The sequence below is a fragment of the Triturus cristatus genome, chromosome 10 (assembly GCF_964204655.1).
Source record: "Triturus cristatus chromosome 10, aTriCri1.1, whole genome shotgun sequence".
In the NCBI taxonomy this organism is placed as follows: domain Eukaryota; kingdom Metazoa; phylum Chordata; class Amphibia; order Caudata; family Salamandridae; genus Triturus; species Triturus cristatus.
In genome coordinates, this window is record NC_140593.1 from 405,613,683 (window position 1) to 405,636,597 (window position 22,915).

Consider the following 22,915-nt stretch of genomic DNA (forward strand, 5'->3'; position numbering starts at 1 on the left):
CGCCTCACTTACACTGATTTTGATAGCTCCCACATGGGCCCGTCAGTCGTGGTACATTACCCTGTTAGAGCTCTCAGTAGTTCCACATCATAAAGTAAATCTCACCTCCAGTCTCCTCACTCAGAACCATGGAGAAATCAAGCATCCAAATCCCAAGGATCTCAACTTAGCGATCTGGCTCCTGAAGTCTTTGAGTTTGGATATTTAGATTTACCACCAGACCGTATGACTATTCTGAAAGAAACAAGAAAACCACCTACTACCAGAGCTTACTATGCAGCTAAATGGAAACGATTTGTTGTTTTCTGTAATAACAACAAAATTCTACCCCTAGATGCTTCTGTTCAGAACATTGTCTGTTACCTACTAAAGCTACAGCAATGTGGGCTAGCTTACACATCTATTTGGTTGCACCTTGCAGCGGTAGTTATGTATTTGCAAAACAGACAGCATTTGTCTTTGTTCAAAGTTCCTTTCATCAAAGCCTTTATGGAAGGGCTCAAAGAGAGTTAAACCACCAAAAATTCCACCAGCACCAGTGTGGATTCTTAATGTTGTACTTACAAGACTTATGGGTCCATCCTTTAAACCCCTACACAACTGTCCTTTGCAGCTTCCCCTCATGGAAGGTTGAATTCCTCATTGCAGACACTTCATTAAGGAGACTTGGTGAGCTTTAAGCATTAACCTTAGAAGAACCCTTCTTTCAGCTCCAAAAAGATAGGGTAGGGCTTCGCACCAATCCCAAATTCCTTCCCAAAGGGGTTTCTGCTTTCCATATTAATCAACCAGTTGAGTTACCTGTGTTCTTTCCTCAACCTGATTCAGTAGCAGAACAAGCTCTTCACACACTTTGCATCAAAAGAGCTTTATTTTATTATGTTGAAAGAACAAAAGATCTTTGTAAAACAAAGCAACCCTTTGTTTCATTTACACCCCCTCGCAAAGGCAATCCTATTTCTAAATCTGGCACTTCAAGATGGATTGTTAAGTGCATTCAAACTTGCTACGCAAAAGCTAAAATAACTTTACCTGTACCCCCTAGAGTGGATTCCACTCGCAAAATAGGGGCATCTATGGCCTCTTTAGGTAACATTCCTATAGCTGACATTTGTAGAGCAGCAACATGGTCTACACCATACACATTTGCCAAACACTATTGTGTGGATGTACTAGCATGCAACAAGCCAATGTAGAGCAGGCAGTGCTAAAACACTTTTTCAGACAACTGCAACATCTACTGGTTAGCCACCACTTTGGGAGAATACGTCTATATAGTAAATGCAAAGCATGTGTATCTACAGCACACATGCCTCGAACAGATTATGTTACTTACCCGGTAAGCATCTGTTCTTGGCATGTAGAGCTGTAGGTTCACATGCACCACCCTCCTCCCTGGGCAACTTTAGTTGTTGGAGTTCTCATTATTCATGTTATCTACGCATGGACATCTCATTACTACACTCACTTACTCCATTCTTACCCTCTTGCGGGAAAACAATCTAACAATGGAGTCAATGTCCACGCGCACTATCACCGAAAGGAGCAGTCACCTTACCTAGTGACTGGAAAGACTTATTCAAAGAACAACAACTTGCAAACATCTGGACCCCAACACTAGATGGCAGGAGTATGCAACACATGTGAATCTACAGCTCTACATGCCAAGAACAGATGCTTACTGGGTAAGTAACATAATCCTTTCTCTGCTATTACATACAATATTGTAGTGCTAGACACATCTGCTGGCCTCCTACCGGTTTACATATACCACCATCAGTGCAAGTGTTCATGCACTTGTTAATGTACCCTATGTGCGGTATTTCTTACCAAGATGCTTGAGGAAATACGACAGAAAATGAACCATTTCAAAATAAGTAATACATTTTCTTTTTTTTAAAAACTTTGTTTATTGGTTTCAATCACAGCCATACATACATGCTTGGACGACATGTTCAAGGTGGTCAACATGATAATCGAGCAGACATTAATTCTTATTGCATATTAAGCATTTCCCCCATGACCCGCTAGTCTATGCATCTCTATTTCAACAGTAGGTGACACACAGGGATCCCCTCGATATTTATTCCAATGTGACCACTTCCTATCCCATTTCTTGGGACACCCCCGAGCCTTAAAAACATCGGTCTCTGCCAACAAGCATCTATCCATTTCTTTGGCCCACAGGGTGACGAGTGGTGGGCTCGCTCCTCCCCATCCTCTAGCCAGCTCTCGTTTCACCAGCGTGTATCCCAGTGTTGTAAATTGCTGTTCAACTTCCGTGAGATCAGTCACCTCCCATATGTTCAACCGTCCCAGTTGTGGTATTAATACTATGTCCTTTCCCAAAGCTGTTTGCATGTGGTCTGAGGCTCCTTCCAAAGGGCACGTATCTTTGGGCAATTCCACAGGGTATGGTAATATGTGGACTGCGACCACGCCCATTCATACAAAGGTCGTCAGGTCTAGCTCCTATTCTCGCCAAAACTTTCCCTGTGATGTATGATCGGTGGAGTATCCTAAGCTGAATCAGCATGAATCTCTGTGTGATGGCCGCTGCTTGAGGGGACATAGGCGCCGTTTGCCAGTCCTCGTCATCTATAGGACCTATGTCGTCTTGCCACCGCTCCCTGAGCTTCGGAAAGGTGTCTGGCAGGTTATTACTCACCTTCTTATAGGTTAGAGAGATTGCCTTTGAACTGAGGGGCCCGTCTAGCAAACGGTCTTCCAGAGATGACGATTTTGGTATATCTTTGAGAGACGGGAACGCCGCCAGAATCGCATGTCTAATCTGTAAATACCTGTACATTTCTCCTTGTGCCATATGGTATTGCCTCTGGAGGTCACCGAAGGTAAGTATTGCTCATTTCTTAACCAGGTCCTTCACCGCTGAGACCCCAATGAGGTCCCATTTATCAAACCCGAGCTGATAGCACAGCATGCCCAGCTTTTGGGTGAACCACAACGGTGTAGCCTGCGAGAGGACGCCCGTCCACCCCAACCGGGAATTAACTATACGCCAAATTTCCAATGTATGTTGGGTAGGGCCGAAGAACCTCCCCCAATTTTTCCTATCAGTAGTGTACAGGGCCCCCAGATATCCGGAGCAATCAGTTTGATATCGATCAAGAGCATATGCTGGGTCGTCCGGGGGATGATATAACCAGTGGTTGACGGTCACCAATTGCGCCGCTCAGTAGTAACGCTGTAGGTCAGGGAGTGCTATGCCTCCGTCGTACCAGCCTTTTGTCAATTTCTGCAATGCGATCCTGGGGGCCCTTCCATCCCACAGCAGCGTACGAATCTCACCTTCAACTGCTCTAAAATACGAGTCTGGGACTCTGTTTGGAAAGTTATGTAGTATATAAAGAAAACGAGGAAGGGCCAACATTTTAAAAAGTACCGCCCTCCCCACCAGTGTTAAAGGCAGAGACCTCCAATGCTTCACATCCGCTCATAACCTAGCCAAAGGGGGGGCCAGATTGGAGCTGTAGAAACAAGCTGGATCTGAAGTGACAAAGATCTCCAAATAGTGAAACCCCTCCGTCACCACCGCTATAGTGCAGTCGGCCGGAAGGCGGGGAACTTGGCCCCCCAACATAAACAGTACAGATTTGTGCCAATTGATCGCATATCCTGAATATTTACCAAAATTCGTGAATATGTCTAGCACTACTCTGATCAATTTGTACGGGGATACTAGATATAACAGTATGTCGTCCGCATACAAGGATATTCGATCCTCCATTTCAGCCGCCCAGCACAACCCTCGCACCTTCATGTCTCTGCGCACCCAGGCCACAAGAGGCTCCAGCATAAGAGAGAATATCAGCGGGGAGAGCGGGCATCCCTGCCTAGTACCTCTTCGTAACTCGAACGTCCGAGATGTATAGCTGTTCACCCTCACCTGTCCCAGCACACCGGTATATAGAAGCTTTACCCAGGCTATGAATTTAGGGCCTAATCCCACCTTACCTAGGACCTCGAACAGATACGGCCATTCAATAGAATCGAATGCCATTGAGGCGTCAAGAGATAGCACCGCCGTGTCCTCTTCAATATATTTCCTACGAGCCATCACATTGTGTAAACGCCGTATATTAATGGCCGTATACCTACCTGGCATGAAGGCAGATTGGTCTGGGTGGACCAATGATGTAATAACTGTCACCAATCTATTCGCCAGGACTTTTCCCAACACTTTTGTCTCCACGTTAATCAGCGAGATTGGCCTATAGGAGCCACAGTTATCTGCTGGCTTACCCTGCTTATGGATGACCACAATGGTGGTTAGTCGCTGATCTACTGGTAGCCTACCCACTTCCAGGCTCTCTTCATACATGGCTCTCAAGTGTGGCGCAGTTAGAGAGGCAGTGGCCTTCAAAGACTCTACTGGAATGCCGTTAGGCCCCATTGCCTTTCCGGACTTAATCTGTCCCAAGGCCTTGCTTTATTTCTTCGTTCGAAAGGTCTGCCTCCAGGGTCTCCCGTTCCACATCCGAGAGGCCCGGCACATCGCTGTCCTGGAGGAGCTGACGGAAGTAATACATTTTCAAATGAAGATTTCCATTGTTGTGTTAAAGGATAAGCAGCCTCCCTTAATTCGATGTTTTAATAAATAAGCTTTGGCAAAGCTCCAAGGCCAGGTCTTTATAATGCAAGTGCTAAGCTGTTGGCTTTGCCAATTTTTGTAAAGTATTGTTTTAAAAAAAAAAGTAAAAAATATACTGGAGAAAAAGAAAACTTATTGTATAGTCTTTATAAATGACATGGTTTGTTATAAATGACGTGGCTTATTTTTCAAATACTTTTCACTCGGAAAACTCTGAACAGAATTAAAAAAGAATAAGGAAATTTCTGAATGTAAAGAAAACCACTTGCCCAGACCAAATTTATCTTCCACAGGAATTAGCCATTTGCTCCTCTGCAGTAGCTCAGAGAGTAGATGCCCTTCAGTTGAAGTGTCATGCAAGTACACATTCTGCCTCAGACGCCAGCTGAGTGAGTGCAGCAGATGGTCCTTCCACAGTCCTTTGTGTGACAAAGCTTATGCTTTCAATGCAATATGTGGAATGCAAGAGATAAGAGAAGACCAACCATTAAAGCCTTCACTTCAGCCACACCTCAGCAAACATCTCTTCTTTGCTGTGCTTTTAGAGACCAGCTTGGAGGTGAGCAACACAGCATGGGGTAACACCACACGGTGCAGAGAGCAATAAAACACACGCACTCTCAAAGCGCTGAATGAAAAAGAAAAAAGTATTTCCCTAAATGTGAGCAGTGGAAGGATAATGCCAATGAAAAGAATCATAAAAATGATATGGTCCAGTGGCAGGATAAACACAAGATTTCACGCAACGCATCGCAGCAAGTGAGGAGAGCAGAATATGCCTCAATTATACAGATATGGGGCATTTCTGTGCTCTCTAGTGCTGGTGCACTTAAATTGCTTAGCGCCAACACAGGCACCCTTGTGTCATGTTCCAAGGGTAACTGTGTTGTGGTCATGATAGTTTTTTGCGTAGGAAGTTACACCTTTCTACAAATAACAAGCCTTTGTAGAACTACCAGGTGCAAAATACAGCACACATACAGAGCATAACAAAACACATGGAAAACCTTACACTTCATACCCCTTACACTTCCTCCAAAAACCTTTGACCCAGATTTAATTCAAGTAAATTTCCATTTAGTGTGGTATGTTGGAAGAATGCCCCAGTGATGATGTATGATGCTTTCTAAGTATCTTCCTTCTGGAAAGTGTTTTACAAGGCTATGAAGACTTCTGCTGAGACAAGGGGGACAAATAAATTCACTTGAAATCGATTTTTATGAGAAGTGTTTGCTTGATTTGTGATATTTATTGATTTGCTTTCAGCCTTGGCATTTTTGTATGACTGTTAACTGTGGTGATTTTATATCACTGAAGAGATCTGTGTTTGCTCAGTTCTCTGGTAGTCCTATGAAAACATTTCATTGCTTTGACTGTGCATTTAAGGCTTAATGAGAAATGTAAATATAGGATATTATTAAATATGGCGATCGTTTAAGAGCCTGTGTATTCACTGAGATGTTATTGAGATGCATTTCTTCCAAAATGTATGCTTTTGACAATGAGACAAAAGGCCTCACACAAAACATTTTTGAAGGCAATTCTACATTCAAACTTCAATTAGAAAAGTGATATAAATAGTGTATTTTCAAATATACATTATGGGCACGTCCACAAGGCCTGTTCATCCGAGTATGGGAAAAACAAAACCGTTTAACCATTTTAACAGTAATATTTGTTCTACAACCTCCTAAATATTTGTTTGCATAACACACATGGTAACTGGAATGAACAATAAATGGGTGGACATAGACTGTCTCAACATCTGAAATAAAATGACTGTAATTGGAGTCACCTTTGTAGGTACATTTCATGCAATACATTGGGTATAAATCAAATCCACCAATATATAGTACAGCTATCGGTCATAGAAATTTAAGATCTCAAGAGGTTTGTTTCCACTTTGTAGCTAAGACACTAATGTGGGAGACTCCTGTCTTCAACAAAACACTGACTCAGTCACTCATTCTCAGGATGCACTCCCAAAGTTTGGAACTGCATTCCACACTGTTCCATCTCTCTAAACTTGCACAAAAAGAGATCACACCAATGCTCTTGAAGTGCCATTTTTCTAGCATCTCTCTGACTTTCCTTTGAATATGAAGCACACCATTTTCTACGGCTACTCTTAGTTCCAATGTATTGTACGCTTTATCTTCACCTTGCACTGTGCTCCACCTGTTCTGCAGTACTCATACTTGGACAGGTAATATAAATGGGATTATTCATTTTTTTCCAGGAATATTCTCGCTATAACGGTCTGTTTTTTTGCCATTGCTTTGCTTATTATTACTTTGATCTGATATTGCTTATATTCTTCTTATGTGACCTGTACTTTTGTTTTTGCTTCTATATTTCACTTGTCAGTGCTTTTATTTATACTGTTCAGTTTTTATGTAAAGCACTCTGATGCTCCAAGGTCTTGTATGCAATATTTAAACTCACTGCGTAAATATATCAGTTGTTTGCTGGCAAAGCTGAAACAAACCATTTGCAACATGGAACACCAGAGTTGTAAGCTGACCAGGGAAGACAAGATCCAAAGTTAGAGACACAGGAGAATCTCAGCTAAAGTGTGCAAGGGAGCAAGAAAACAACTTCCAGAACTCATCTGCAAGGCCACAGCCATGCACAGCAGAAAGTCAGTATATATCGGAAGACATCCACCCCGGACACCGTACAAACAATGCCCATGGGGACTCTACAACACAACAGAGACCGCTAGAGACATAGTGGTAATGTTTGAGTGCAAAAGCACCAGAACTGGAGACACTAGCATGCCAATATTCACACCTTGTCTCTCCCCTGTCTCTAAGCAGTGAAGGCTGATCCTCAAAATACACCTTTCTAATTTGTCTGTGGAGCTTGCCTGGTGTTATGCAAAAATAATGTTCACCATAACTTGAAGCAGGTATGACACAGAAGATAAATAACCCCTTGCCCCCAATCATAAGTAGAGTTGTCATAGGCCCATGACACACACTATCATCAGTGCCGTTTCTAGGTGTTTTGCCGCCCTAGGTGAGAATTGAAAAATGCCGCCTCCTCCCTTTTACTACCATCAACCTCTCCCCCTGTCATCCAGGCTAACTGTCCTCTGCAGTTTCTCACTCTCTATACACTTTAATTCTTTCTCTTTCAACATCACTCTGAAATGGCCCATAAGCACGCTGTGTCGGTGCGTTGTTAAAATTTACAGAAACATCACAGTCTTCAGGAATGCAATATAGAGTAAAACGTGTGAAATGTAAACAGGCGCTGCATCGGTGTCATGGATTGCCTTAATGGTGTTATTCTTGAGCAATCGTTTAGCACTCTTTGAGAACTTCAACTGCCAGTTACAGTGGCCGCTCTGCTCATTTTGCTGGAGAGTAGACTGGCCTTGGTGTACAACGATCTGCTCGGGGGAGGGGGCTCCACTGACTGCCAGAAAGCCCTTTTTTTGTGATGCAGGGCTCAGGGGGATAAAAAAAGCATCTTGCCAAAACCACAGCCTAGGGCAGCTAGGTAAAAAGAACCAAACAACCAGTTTCAACCTGGAATGTCTACACCGCATGTGCATAGTAGTGACTGTCTGGGGTGCCTTGCCAGCACTTAAAACAGAAGGCGAGGCACCACCAGATCTGCGTGGGGGCTGCAGCCAGTGCCCGCTTTTGGATTGTGATCCAGATCATGTTGTTCTCCATATGTTGAACAGCACACGAGGAAAGCCTGTGGGGCAGCTCCAACAGGGGGCAGCTTAATTGATCACAGGTTTTGATCTGGGCTTATTGTGATGCTAAAATAATAATGTGATAAACATGCCAGCGCTCACCTCTCTGAGCCGGGCCTGGCTCAAATCTATGTCACACACCATTGATTCAGTCACAGTCAAGAATCTGCCGCGGAATGTTTCAGTTAGGCAGCAGCAACCAGCTCCCTCCGCTACAGGCTGCCAGGCAGCAGGCTCCTGCTCTTGACGGGGAGTCTGAGTTAGCCAGTGCCGATGGTGGTCGGGTGAGCCTGAGAGGGCTGCGGGATCCATTACAATGCCCTCGCAGTAGTGCAAACGGCTTACACACTGCAGCTAAACTTCAGGTTCCGCCAGCTCGCGGCACCGCCCTAGTAAAGTGTCTCGCCATTGGGCACTGAAAGTGACAGATATGCTGGCCGCGTGTTTCGGGTATTATTCACTGTTGTATGGTACTCTAGCGCGCACATGAACCACCAGTCCTCAAGCCTGCTGGGAGATGTGCGCATCGCGTGCTTACAGTGCAGCTATCGTTTTGGTGCATACGGAGACGGGGGCTGCGGCAGGGGCCGATGCCAGAGGCAGCGGAAAGTGGTCACGCGCTAAATAATAAAGCTATGAAACAGTGAGTTATTACGAACGTGCAGTGCTACACTCACAGGGATTGGTAAAAGATAAAAGGCTCACCGGAGTCTGAGGTTTTCTGTGGTAGGTCGGTGGTCTAGTAGGTCATGCACGCCTCACATTAGCAGTTCGCTGCGACGTCTTGCACACTAGTACCTCGGCCGGGTGACGTCAGGCATGGCTTTAGTCATCAGCGAGTGAACCAGGGAACTCAGCCTAAGCAATTCTGATGATTTAATCACAAAACAATACACACAAAACCCAAAAATAAGTTTTCATAAAAAAAATACACAAATGATAAAATGTTTTATTTAATTCACAACCAAATAAAAAAAAAGTCAAAATTTTAAATGGGAAAGTTGAGCTTTTCTAAATTCAATTGAGATCGCTCATGAACCGTACTATATTTGGTTTGTTACACTTGCACTGCTCTCATAAATCAATCTGAGGATATCAACTTAATTTTTATCTTCAAATTTCTCATTCTTTCACATTTGCAGATTTTTTTAAAATTTTAAATTTTGCTTCATTTATATATACTTAAAAAATCTGGTAATAGTATTTAATTTTCTAAGCCTTAAGCATGTGTCATGGACCCCCAGGGATCTCGAGACCACAAGTTAAGAACCGCTGAACCAGATTATCATATCTAGCTTATATATTCCACATAAAATCTAGTAAAGTAAAGAGATAACTCCTGTGAGGAATAAATACCTCCTCCACGGTCATCATTCTGGGTTTTAATCACAGAGGAAGACTGAATCTATTCTGACCAACAGAAAAAAAGTTACACCAGTCCCTGTATGTAGGCAGGAAAACTGTGATTAAATTTCTTGACAATAGCCATATATGGCTCGGTGGACCGAGTGTTAATTCCCAGACGGCTGAAAGCATAAGTAGTCGCGCCAGGGGTCATTCTGATGTGATTCTTTCTCAGCAACAACAGCCACAACCCAAAAAACATGCCATATTAATTCAGCAGAATATGCTTCGTGTATGTTGTCATGCGGCATTCATGGGGCTGGAACACAAGCAGGGTTAAAAATATCACAATCACAATATGCCTTGACCATGTGTTTTACTGGATGAAAGAATGCTTCAGCTGCATGAGCAGATCAAAGCATGTGAGTATGGTGCTGGGAAGAGGAGCAGCTGATGCACTTCCCTGAAGTGGCCTCTGATGTTCAGTGTCTCCACCTGCGTCCCTGAAAGCAAAGAGATTTATTTAATTCTCTGATTTCTTTCACCCCCAACTCAGTGCAGTGGTGAGGTTATCAACCTGCATTTCTTACTCCAGAAATATATCACTACATAAAACTGACCACTAAGTGGAACTCGCAAGAGCTCTGGCGGTGGCCTGCCTACACGTATAAACCATTGCAGTATCATCTACACCAGGCTCTAGAAGAAGCTGATCAGCAGACTGCGAAGTCTACAAAAAGAGGTGGACAAATGGTGCTTAAATCTATGATAAAGCAGGAAGACATAAATTCAGCCTTTAAAGCACTCTATTCACTCTTGTGGTTGGAAGGATTACATTTGTTGTTTTCGGCTACATTCCTAAATCCTGTTAGGGCGAAAAGCAAAGATGTCTACAGACATTTGCTCACCTCTGTGCGCCATTCACGAACCTGTGCTCTGTGATCACTCATTTGATAATGCTTCCAAGTAGTTTAAACATTGAGGGTTTTCTCTAGGGGTCCAGCAGTTGAACACCCTTAATCCAAACTGTAGTCCAGAACAAAAATACATGTACTTCTGAAAATGTTTAAAAGCAGAATCTTTACAACTTGCCTATTACTGTCAACCTTTACAAAGGGGCAGGTAGTCCTTTCTGTAATATACATTGAAGTGGTAGAGATGCTCTGACACTGCATTCTCATGGAATAATGTGTTCACTTGCATGGGAGCATTCACCATTCAAATGAGGGAAATTATGCTTCCCCGACATAAGTTGCGTGACCAGCACAAGTAGAGGTCTCTGGAGAAAAGCAGATTACAAGCCACCCCGGGTGCATTCAGAACTGTACACCACCAAGTTAGGTTTGAGGGTGGGGGCTAGGACAGGCTGTTCACCAAAAGAAGGAACCATAGCTCAAATTTAAACAGCTGTCACATCGAATGTGCTGTGTGAATGAGTGCAAGTGCACTCTACAACAGACTGTACTGGGTGGTTGGATCACATATGCAAGGGGCAACATTGTTGGCTTCCTCACCTGTGCTAGAGGATGCAACACTGTGCCCTAAGTCTGCCCACAAATGTCAATTCCCAAACTGGTTCACAGTGGCCAAAGCGTGATTCACTGCTCCTTTATCAATGTTCTCCCATGTCCTGGAGGAGGTAGGTACACAGTGAAGAAGTGTGCGTTTGTCCTCTCCTGAAAGGTGGCCAGTATACCATGGCTCAAGCCTCTGCATGAGCCTAGATGCTGGAAGGCTTGTCTGTACCGTAGGCAATTTACAGCTAGCACCTTACCTTAATACAGCTACTAGTCCATCACATAGCATACCAGTGTCAATTGTTATACCTACTTACTCTAACACTTAGGAGCTCAGTACGGTGTCGGTCAGAGTTCCCTTCGACTGACATAGCCGCAGATGCGGAACGGACCAACCTCCGGTCAGCGGTCCAGAAACCATAATTAGGATGCGACCGCAAAACTTCCATTTTACAATGGGAGCTTCTGCGGCGGTCCAAAACCGCCCACAGCACAAGCTCCCATTATGAAAAGGAAGTTATTGCACATCCCTGCACCGTGTGTCACACGGTGGAGGGATGTGAAGGGGGGGCACCTACGATGTTGGTTTGTAAGCCTCCAACAAGCAGTTGGCTGACATCGTAATCAGACCCGTCATTGTTATTCGAGCATCAATTTACATACCGTATTAAGTCTAGTAGGAAGAATTAAGTTATTGGGAACATTTGTGAAATTTAAGGATTTTGTCCCACGGTGCATAGAATTGAATGTATTGGTATTTCACTGTGATTGCATCATGGATGTTTACCTTGATCATAACTCTATTTTATATCCCGTTTATTTTTAGAACACATTGCATGCGACTTTTAGGTTCTTTGCGAAGAGCCAGGTTCTGCAGCTAGCACAGACGTTTTTAATGGTGGTTCTTTTATTGTGTTTTATTAAATAGCCAGAGAGGAAACCTATTGACTCCCTTACTTGCTATACTATTTCGATACTCACTAATGAAGCACAGGAAACAAGCTCAAAGACATGGAGAGGTGTAGAGAGGTCCTTCTTTTTGGTGGATTGGGGGTGAGAGGCTTATCAGAAAGCGTTAGACAGAAAATTGAGATTGCATCAATATAAATGGATATCACTGTACCAGCATCAGAACTTCCCTCCTATCAAAAACAAATATTCATCACAACATAATAGACAATATTCTTTACATCCAGCCAGTGCGGCATAAATATTCCATATAGTTAGGGATCAGTGAACTCACAACAGCACACGTGAACAACACAAATGACTATACACACTCCCCGGAGCTGCATCTGGACTTGCAGTCGCACAGATGCCGATGTTACTTAGAAGTCGTCTTGAACATAAGCATTTCAGAAGCTAAAAGATAGCATTCTTCAGAACACATAAAACGCAGCTCTGACATACCGTTTCACAAGTTATCACGGAGCTCACAGAAGTACCAACCACAATGGTAAACCATTAAATCCATAGTCTCAGTTACCATATACACAAAAGGTCAAGTACTTCATTTGTTAAAAACCTCTATTTACACATCCCAAATCTTGCTCCGCCTAAACATATACATTAAATAGTAAATACTCCAATACTAATGGTGAATCTACTTAAACAGAAGAACAAAATCGCCAGTCTGTGGGAGAATCACCGAGACCTGGATGTGAGGGTACCTGAACTAGACAGCGCTGCGAAGTCATACTGATATTAATACAGCAGCATATAAACTATATATTCACAAACGAACTTTAGAGAATATTTAATTACTGTAGTTACAGAACTTCTTAGGGGGGGACATACCTCTTCCTAAGCCAAGCTGATGAAATCTAAAATAGTAGAGATCAAGCTACCACGATAAGATTTATATATGATCTGTACATAGTCTGATCACGAGAAGTCCAGGGTGTAGGGACGAGCATCCTGGAATGGTGGTGTAGAGTGTTCAAATGGTATCCTCACCCAATTGGCTACACCTCCCTGACATTTAAGTAAGATTATTCTCTATTTACTCACTTGATGTGGTTCCAGATTCAGAGCATGAGTGCTGCAGGCTGATGTGTCGTGAAAGACATTATTAACAGGGTCAACATTATGCTTGGTTCAGTGCCATCCCTGTGCATCAGGGACTGGCAATCACACGCGAGTCTTTCAGTCTCTCATAATTCACAATCCACCATATTTTCCACAGGGAGTGGATCACAGTGACAGCCAAAGGGACACAAACTGAAAACAAAAAGCAAAATGTAACAAACAATCCAATATCAATTTTAACCTTTGGTCTAACATCTTTAGGCAGAAACATTCCAGGTGCTCATGTTGTTTGTTTTTAGCCTCCAACATAAACCGATGTTTCTGCCCACCAACAAAAGAGAAAAATTGCGTACTTGTGGCGTTTTATGGTACTATCATATGATGAAATACTTTGCCAAAATTCTGTTATCCCTTCTCCTGTTAATGTAAAACGGAGACTGAAGGTAAAGGAGGGAGAGTCAAACCTCCAGCTAGCTCATTCATTCAGATATGCCATGTGCAAATATCGGCACACACACAAACAGCAGATCTTATTATCCTTATAACAGTATCAAAGGCATGGACGCCTGTAGCACTGCAGATTACTGCCCTTACCCTAAAGCATGGAATTAGAGCTTGCAATGGACGTGTTAAGTCTGATGTACCAAGCAAAACCACGTATAACAGAGTGGGAAGAGAGTCCCGCTTGGACTATGCCCTTGTTCAGATAGTGAACTGGTCTTCTATCTTGGACTTTAGGGTTAGGGAGAGACTAGATAGTGATCATAACGCCCTTGAACTCGATCTTAGTCATCCCGGGCTAGAGGCCTCCATAACTACCACTGAGGAGTTCAAACCTGAACTTCTATTAGATAATAACAGGAGAAGAATCAGGTGGGATAAACTAGCTACGAGCCAAGCGAAACTCTCGAAGCTCTACGCAGGTTTAATTCCTATTTTGGAAAAAGTGGGAGATCTAGCCAACGATGTGGGCAATAAAGACCATCATGAGAAATTATATCAGGCTCATGAGGACCTTATAAAGGGAGCGGCCTCTGAGCTTTTTAGCAAGGTCCAGAATCAGAGGAGGGCCCAGCAACACAAGTCCTTATGGTATAATGCAGCCTGCAGGAAGGCAAAGGGAGAACTCCTCAGAAGCATCAAGGAGGGAACAGGCAGAGAGAAGCTGCGAGAAAGTAGACGGGCTTACAAAAAACTAGTCACCCATGCTAAAACTGAATGGGAGGAGAACCAGTGGGAGGAGCTCACCACTTCCCTCGCAATAAGAGACCACCGAATGTTTTGGAGAGTAGTAAATGGGGGGTCGGGGAATCTCCATTCGGCAAAAGAGCCAAATATTGCAGCTGGGGTGTGGCAGGCACACTTCAAGTCTCTCTACAGTTCTGAGCTGGGAGAAACCAAGATCGACATCGGTACTGGATTGGCAGAGTATGACGGGGACTTGATAACAGTGGGGGAGGTGAAGGTAGCATTATTAGGACTTAAAGGTGGAAAGGCGCCAGGATTGGATGGCCTGCCCGGGGACCTGTTTAAGCAGGAGTCCGATGTTTGGGCCCCCTGTCTGGCCGCTGTGTTTAATGGAGTTTTGCATGGCATGGAAATCCCGAGTACCTGGCTGGGGGCGGAGGTGGTTCCTATATTCAAAAAGGGCTCGCCCCTGCTCCCAGCCAACTACAGACCGATCAGTTTAATCGACGTGTCACAGAAGCTGTTTGGCAGGATACTGCTGAATCGGCTTCAGGACTGGGTGGAGGAAACGGGCGCCCTCAGTCCGTACCAGGCGGGATTTAGAAAGGGAGTTTCTACAGTGGATCAGGTTTTCCGTCTGAACATTATCTATTGGAGGGCAGCGATACTGGAAGGTGGTAGTTTATACACCATATTTGTGGACCTGAGGGCCGCCTTTGACCTCGTGCCCAGAGGGAAACTCTGGAGTGTCCTGGCTGAGATGGGGGTCCCCCCAGATATCTTGATAATTTTAAAGAGATTGCATCATAATAACTATGCCCGGGTCAGGTGCGGGAAACATGGGGAATTAACGGACAGATTCCCCGTTGACAGGGGGGTTAGACAGGGCTGTGTATTGGCACCGACCCTGTTCTGCCTCTTTGTCAACGGGGTAATCGCCCATCTCAATGGAACTGAATACACTGACGCCCCAAAATTGAATGGCAGCAGGGTGCCTGCAATTATGTTTGCAGATGACACCCTGCTGCTGTCCAAATCCCCTATGGGGATACAGAGGATCCTTGATTCTTTTGTGTCTTTTTGCACAGACAGGGGGTTAGAAATCAATGCCACCAAAACCAAGTTTATGGTCCTGAACCCAACCCTAAGATCACGCCCGAACCCCCTACTGGGAGCATCACGTTTAGAGAGAGTCTCCACCTTTGAATATCTAGGTGTAACGTTGAATGAAACCATGTCGTGGGGAACTCACCAGACTAGGGCTAATCTTAAATTAGTGCAGACCACTGGCGGCTTTGCTCGGTTGATGAAAAGCTCCACATATCGACCGTTGGGGCCGCTTATCCAGATATACAAGGCACAGGCTAGAGGAGCTCTGATGTATGAGGCGGAACTGTGGGGTCATACACCCTCCCGCAGCTTGTCTATAACTGAGAACAATTTCATTAGACAGATAGTAGCACTCCCGTCCAGCACCCCGCTCCTCCCCCTGAGGATGGATCTGGGACTGAGACCAATAGCAGATGAACTAGGTCTCAGACCCATAGTCTTCTGGCGAAGGCTATGGAGCAGTGAAGAACTTTCTTCTTATAGGGCGGAACTGAGGGAGTTTCTAACCCACCCCAAAGCTTTACAGATCCCATGGATAAAATATATAAAAAAGTCCTGTGTAAGATTGGGGCTTCCCGACCTGTGGACGGATCCAGCTAACGCCTCACTAAGGATCCCACGAAGAGCTTTGGTCAATGCTTATCACGAGCAGAAATTATCTATGGCCCTAGACTGCAAGGATGAGGGGTCATTAACATTTGTATTCGCGCAAAGCAAGGACTCATACAGGCTGGAGTGGGTTCTGGACGCTATGTCTCCTGTGTTGGCCAGGAAGCTATTTCTCCAATGGAGATATGGTACATTGCCTCTTCGATCTTACACCTTTTACTGGTCAACACCGCCCTCTACCAAGCAATGCCCTGCATGTGTGTGTGCCGAGGAAAGCGATCTGCATGTGGTCTTGTTTTGTCCAACTTACAAGGCCGCCAGGAAATACTGGCTCCTACCTCTCATTAGAAACCTTGGTTTTAGGGAGTACCTCCCGGTGTATAGAATTTTAAAAACTGACGTTTCAGGTCCAATTGTGTTTGCATTAGCCAAATTTCTTACTAATGTTTGGTATATTCGCACCCGTATTTTAAAGTCGCAGGCTCTCACCTAATTTTAAGTCAAAATTTTAATCGCATGGCCTTTTATCTGATGTGTTGCCTGATTATTTTTCCTTGATGGTTTTACATGTGTAATATGTGTTTTCTTTGTATATCTTTTATGGCCAAATTGGCCGAAATAAAGATTAAATAAATAAATATAACAGTATTACAGCATTTGTGTTGTCTGTGGAGCTGCTACAAGCCATCTCCACCTATGTCAGCATCAAGTCCTCCCCTACTAGATAGGCTTGAGACCGACATTTGGTTTTCAGAGGGCTACACGTAGGATGCTGTCTTTTCCTGTTTCTCCTTGGGTCTTGCAAGGACTTTTCTGTTCCTATCGCTTCATCTAAGGGCTCTGGCATATCTTCTCACTGTTCCAGCCAAACTTCTGCCCCCTTTCACCTAGCCAGCATCCGCGGCCTCACTGGTGAGAACCCCATGCTGGAGTGCTCCGTGCTGGAACTGTTTAAGGCCATATATCCTAGTGATGTCTGTCTGACTCTGCCGCCAGTGACACATATTTTAGTAAGGTCAGTTGGCTTCACCGATGTGGAAGGAGAACCCAAGCACTCAAACAGTATCATAACCACTGCAGTCCCTGGACTTTGGTCGTGACTCACTGTGTGGGACAGCATGTACCATAACAAAGAAGAAAAAATGGAAAGCACCATCATTATTAATATCTTGAAGAAAATAATAAAGGGCAGTGGTAGATAGGATTCGCCACTGGTAGCATTGTGTGTAAGCTATTAATATTTCATTTTGTTTGTAGTCTAGACGAACCATGGTGCTTCCTAATTTATGGTTAAAAATTATGGAGTAAGGTGGCCTTATTGATGTTAAATGTATGTTTCCGAGGTTTTGCTAAGACTCTCTAGTGACACTCACTACTAACTTTAATCAGATTGTTATCTCAAACATGAAGCAAATTATGATAACAATAATAGATGCGTTATGCTTGGTGTGCTCGAATTCTTAGCGTGTGTGTATGTGCCCACACATGCTCTGGAATCCTAAAGCATAATACGTTTGGTGATTTTAAATGACTACATGTGTTGTCCTGTTAGTGCAGTTTTGTGCAGTAACCTGTCAAACTGTCCTACTAGAATTTGGAATTTTTCCAAGAAGAAAAACTGAAACATGATGATGGATATGAAAAACCATCCACTGCAGAGTACACCGGGGTAAGCTTACTTGGTGTGCAAGAGTCCCTTATTAAAAATCAAACTATGCTCTATCTCAAAATATATGATTATAAAATTCACCATATTTTTCACTTCTAGGTCATTTATCGTGTTATTACAGGGAACGAACACAATACCAATGTTGCTGTAAATGACCAGCAAAAAGACGAAGACCAAAGAGATAAATATAAAGTTCCTAATACTACAACTTTTGAAGAAAGAGAAACTCCTTCTTTGGTACCTGAAAGTTCAATGTTGAGCAAGAGCATGGTGATAGAAACAGAAGAAGATTCGAAGAATTTGCTAAGGTGTAAAACTCCATCAGGGGACAGTTATTCAATAGAGACATCGAAAAGCAGAGAAGACGAAGCAACCTACAGGATACACAGTTCTGTTATTGAAAACGAGAAGTCAAAGATAAACTACAGGGTATCCAGTGTTGTTGGTCAGACCATCTCTCAGAATGAAGTTAGGATTGTTGACGGACACACCAAAATCAGTGATATTGCATCTACCGACCACAACAATGAAGAATCAACAATCCAAGAGCTTTTACTGGCCTCCAAATCTCTAAGAGAACGTGAACTACCCTTTTTGGACCCTAGTCAGCAAGTTGTATTAAGACCAAAGTCATCTAGAAATAGAAATGTCCACAATAATGAAGATGCAAGTTCGCCATGTAATTCTCCAACAGACAACATTGCTTTCATGATCACACAAAATGAGGTTCAAGTCCTGTCGAGTGGAGAAGTGCACGACATTGTGAGTAGGCAGGGAGATGATGTACAAACTGTTAACATCGATGCCAGGGCAGACAAGAAATACCCGGATGGTGTAATTGAAAATACGAGGAATGAGGATCCAGTGCTATGCATGGACAAGAAACCAGTCATCATCATATTTGATGAACCAATGGATATTAAATCTGCATACAAGAGACTCTCCACAATATTTGAGGAATGTGAAGAAGAGTTTGAGAGAATGATTTCCGGAGAGAAAATATTAGAAGAGGATGAGGATGAAGATTCTGAAACGTCTTCTGCCTCTCAAGACAAAACTGAAAAACCCAAAGACAACAGTCTTCAAATGAGTAACCAAATTGACTATAAATTTCACTCAAAAACAAACCCTCTTAAAGCTCACAATAGCGAAGAAGAGGAAATGTTGAAGAAACATTTCAGAGGCAGTGAAGATATGCATTCAGACATTAAGCATGATTCTCCCGATTATCAGTTTGCAAACAGGGATGATGCAAAGAAGAAATTCAAGTTTAAATTCCCCAAAAAGCAATTAGCGGCTCTCACTCAAGCAATTCGGACTGGGACGAAAACTGGAAAAAAGACTTTACAGGTTGTGGTGTATGAGGAAGAAGAAGATCCAGATGGTACAGTGAAGCAACACAAAGAGGCCAAAAGGTTTGAGATTGCAAGGACCAAGTCTAAAGAGGAAACTGACAAAAACTCCTCGGTAAAGGAACAACAGAGCTCTGAAACAGCAGGACCTGCTGCAAGAACCGATGAAATTAGGCAAAACACATACAGGACGCTAAATAGTCTTGAGCAAACAATCAAGCAGTTGGAAAATACTATAAGTGAAATGAGTCCCAAGGTTATGTCTGAAAACATGGGCTCTATTGAAGACAGTGCATCACTTTCCCCCGCTTCAATACAAACCAACAATACATTAAAACAGGATGAACCTAAGAGTCTTGTTGATCCCCCCTCACTCATCCCTTCTGCTCCACGTAAGGTACCCAAACAGGATAAACACATATCTAGAACTGAAACAACTGTAATTAAGCTACAGGTGTCTCGCGTCTTTTTGGTGGCTTGATTTTCTCCTACGGTGTCTTAACAACTGATTGCACTTGATTTTATCTCTATTCTGCTGCTGATTGGTGATGGGCAAATGGGGATCAATAATATTTTGTCTTTGTGAAATTATTGCTTTGTGTGTTTTAATTAAATCCAGTTTGATCAGTAGATGAGTAGTTTCTACTTTTTGCTTCTTGAAATTAACATCATTTGTCTGCCTCCCCTTGCATGCAGGTGTCTTGACGTGTGCTCATATGTTGGTGAGGAATGGTAAATGTGATGTTAGTTCCAAATACGTTTTTAAGCATTGTCTTTGTTTTTTCTGTTCCCCATCTCTCCTCTTATCACAGGTATCCACAGGATCATCACAAACCAGCAGAATGCCAGTACCTATGGCTTCCAAAAGTAGAACGCAGGCAAGCGTGGACAAAACAGCAAAACAGCCCAAGCTACAGGAGCCTCAACGCCAATATCGTCAGGTAGTTTTACCATAAACCACCATTAGTGGATGGACTTTTAAACTGTTAAAAAGGGCAAGTCAAGAGACTGACCTAATCTGTACCAAATAATGGATTGTGCCTTTAAGACTTGGCTTAAATAAACAACCTGGATCTGGTAGCATGAATACTAACAACCTCTGTTATACTTTCACAGTGCTTGCGCATGCCTGCAATAAAACATCTCTCGCTTGGGTGAAGTCGGTATTCTGCTGTATTGGTAGAGAACGAAAATCGCCATTATTTTTTTTGATGGTGAGAGGTATGGCACATAAGAGTCTTGACTGTTAAAGTAGTTTTATCCTTCAGCGTCAGTACTAATGAACTGGACTATATGTAGTGCATTGCCTTTGAAACTCATTAACTCCACATGTGCGCCTTCACCACACTTGTTATATCCAATCAGCATGGTCAATATATTGAACAGAAGGTGTCTTTTATTAACTCACTCCATTTCACAAAGTCTGTAAATCTGTGGCACTCTCCCTTCCTTTCTATTTTGGGCACTTTCCAGTTCCTGCCAGGTCCAGGGCGCACACGCGAGCCATGGTTATGGTCTTGCCCTGTTCTTCTTACGTTCTCTTCGGGCTAGTCTTCCAGGCCCTGTTGATGTTTCATGTTGCTCGCTCTCTGACCACCTGTCTCCTGACATCTTTATTTGCAGGCTAATGGAGGTACTAAGAAAACTGGTGGGGATTTTAAGGCTGCCTCCCCTACTTTAACCTCTTCTAGAATTCCAGCTTTTTCTCCTACCTCTGGAAAAAGTAGCTCCTTGCCTGCTTATTGTGGTGAAAGCCCTAACGCTCCAAGTCCATCTACTAAATCACCCATTTCTCCCTCTAATCCTATCAGCCCTCAAGCAGGGCGGACTATTAACTCCTCATCCTTTATTCCCTCCATCCCTAACGGCTCTTCAAAGCATCCAAGCCCCACTTACACCAGTAAAGGTCACCAGCTTTCGTTTTCACCACAGGCTTCAAATGGCCGGCCAACCCTTTCCTCCTCCGCCTCCTCTCCTACTACCCCTACCTCTCCTACCTCCCTGGGTCAAGGCATGAAGAACGTCCGGACAATCCACACGCCTAACTTCACCAGCTACAAACCACAGAATGGAAATACAAGGAAAACCACCACAACCAAGGACGCCTCTTAAAAGCGAAGCACTAGCCCATGCCAGTTTGACATAGCTCATCAACATCTGTCCACAGGATAGTAACAGGGGATTGTAACATTGTCTTGTGATGGGCAGCACTAAGTATCTGCCAATGCTGGAAAAATTAATTTCAGTGAAGTTGTAGATACTGCTCGTCGTAATGTAATATTTCCATATGTATTCTGCGTCAAGAATTAATAAATGGAGAGAGAGAGTGAGTGAGTGTGTGTGTGTACATGTGCGTTTATGAACAGTGAAATTATAAAGTTAACTAAAATATAAGAGTACAAATATTTTTTTCTGTAAAGATATTTTCCTTATGGGGACTGTAACTGAAAACATGAAATACTGGAGTATGATGTATGAACGTATAGGTAAAACACATTGTTTATTTTCTTTTATTATTAAAGTTTGCTGCAAATGTCTATTTTTCTCAGCAACATTTCATAGTTCCTTTCAATGTTTGCCAAGCTGTTTTGATACTAAAATATGTCTGTGTGAAAGATGAATTCAGAACTATAGGCCTCCACTTATTAAGTAAAGGAGAAGTGATAGAAATGTGTTCAAGCCCACTTAACCCAGTGCACTGCCATTCTGAATTTCAGATTTAATGTAATGCAAGGCAGCTTCGCTAATCACAGAAAATGAAATTATTTTTTTTATACTGACATGTTCATTTATCATTTTCCTCAGTACCACTGTAATTTTACAAACGTGCTAAATGAAACTTTCATCGTGGATTTTAATATGTATGGCTCTTGACTGTACTTTATACTCGAAAACTACTGTAAATATATAAAGTTACAATTGTGTTACAATGCGTGTAGTAGTTTTACCAAACCAAAGTAAATTTGTATGCATGCCTGTAGATGTACCATAAAAAAGAGTGGATTTCATAGACTTAAAAAATAAATATGTTGGCGCCCAGGAGTACATTTTGTAAATAAATGTGTTTGTAGAGCATCAAGATGTAAAATAACAAACTGATAAGCAGATAAATTTTTAAATACAAATAAAGGGTTGCATGCTTTTGCTCGGGCCTCTTAATGTTTGTTTGCTTCCCGAAAGTTAACCATAAGAGAGTTCTATTATTCAGATGTGCATCAAGCAAAATATGCTGTGTTATGATCACAGAGAAAGAAACTTTGCCACAAAGCTAATCATAACTGGATTTATGTACATAACACTGTGCAATGAGTAGTAGGTCATCTGTGGCACAGAGTTTTATCTATGCTCCAGTTTGCACATTCTACCCCTTCAAATTTGACTATCTCTGGGTGATTGCAAAGCTAGTAGAGTCAACAGCAATCACAATAAAAGGTAATTCCCTTAAACATGTTAATCCAGACAATTAAAAACCCCCTTAAAGGGAGCGCTTCTCCTGCTTGCTCCTATCAGGATAATTTCCCATAGGAGCAGTGGATGTGACGGCCCCATCCCATGTTAAGTCCTTCATTAAGGGTGAAAATAATTTTCTTTTGATTTTAAAAGTTCAACCTAACTTTATTAGAAGTTAAACCTTTGTAGAATAAATCAAGCGAACGGATTATCAACAAAGGGTTAGAAAGCGAAGTAATTAATAAACGCCAGAAACAATTGACTGTTGCACAATTTTGGAACAGAAACGTGACGCAAAAGGTAGCGGCATAAATAAAAAATAAG

General features: G+C 42.9%; 1 protein-coding gene across 15 annotated transcripts in view; it reads left to right on the forward strand.

Moving 5' to 3' along the window:
• The window catches only part of KIAA1217 (KIAA1217 ortholog), a 1,240,780-nt gene extending 1,218,494 nt beyond the window's left edge, over positions 1 to 22,286 (forward strand). For 10 of the 15 annotated variants that reach the window (XM_085631670.1, XM_085631673.1, XM_085631675.1 and 7 more), the window contains 4 exons: positions 17,712 to 17,789; positions 17,889 to 19,538; positions 19,954 to 20,082; positions 20,765 to 22,286. In XM_085631670.1, the coding sequence (XP_085487796.1) occupies positions 17,712 to 17,789; positions 17,889 to 19,538; positions 19,954 to 20,082; positions 20,765 to 21,253 (2,346 nt within the window). In that variant the 3' untranslated portion in view covers positions 21,254 to 22,286. Of the gene's footprint in view, positions 1 to 17,711; positions 17,790 to 17,888; positions 19,539 to 19,953; positions 20,083 to 20,257; positions 20,451 to 20,764 lie in introns of those variants that run through there. The other 5 variants (XM_085631672.1, XM_085631682.1, XM_085631677.1 and 2 more) reach the window with 4 other exon arrangements.
• The last annotated feature ends 629 nt before the right edge of the window (positions 22,287 to 22,915 follow it).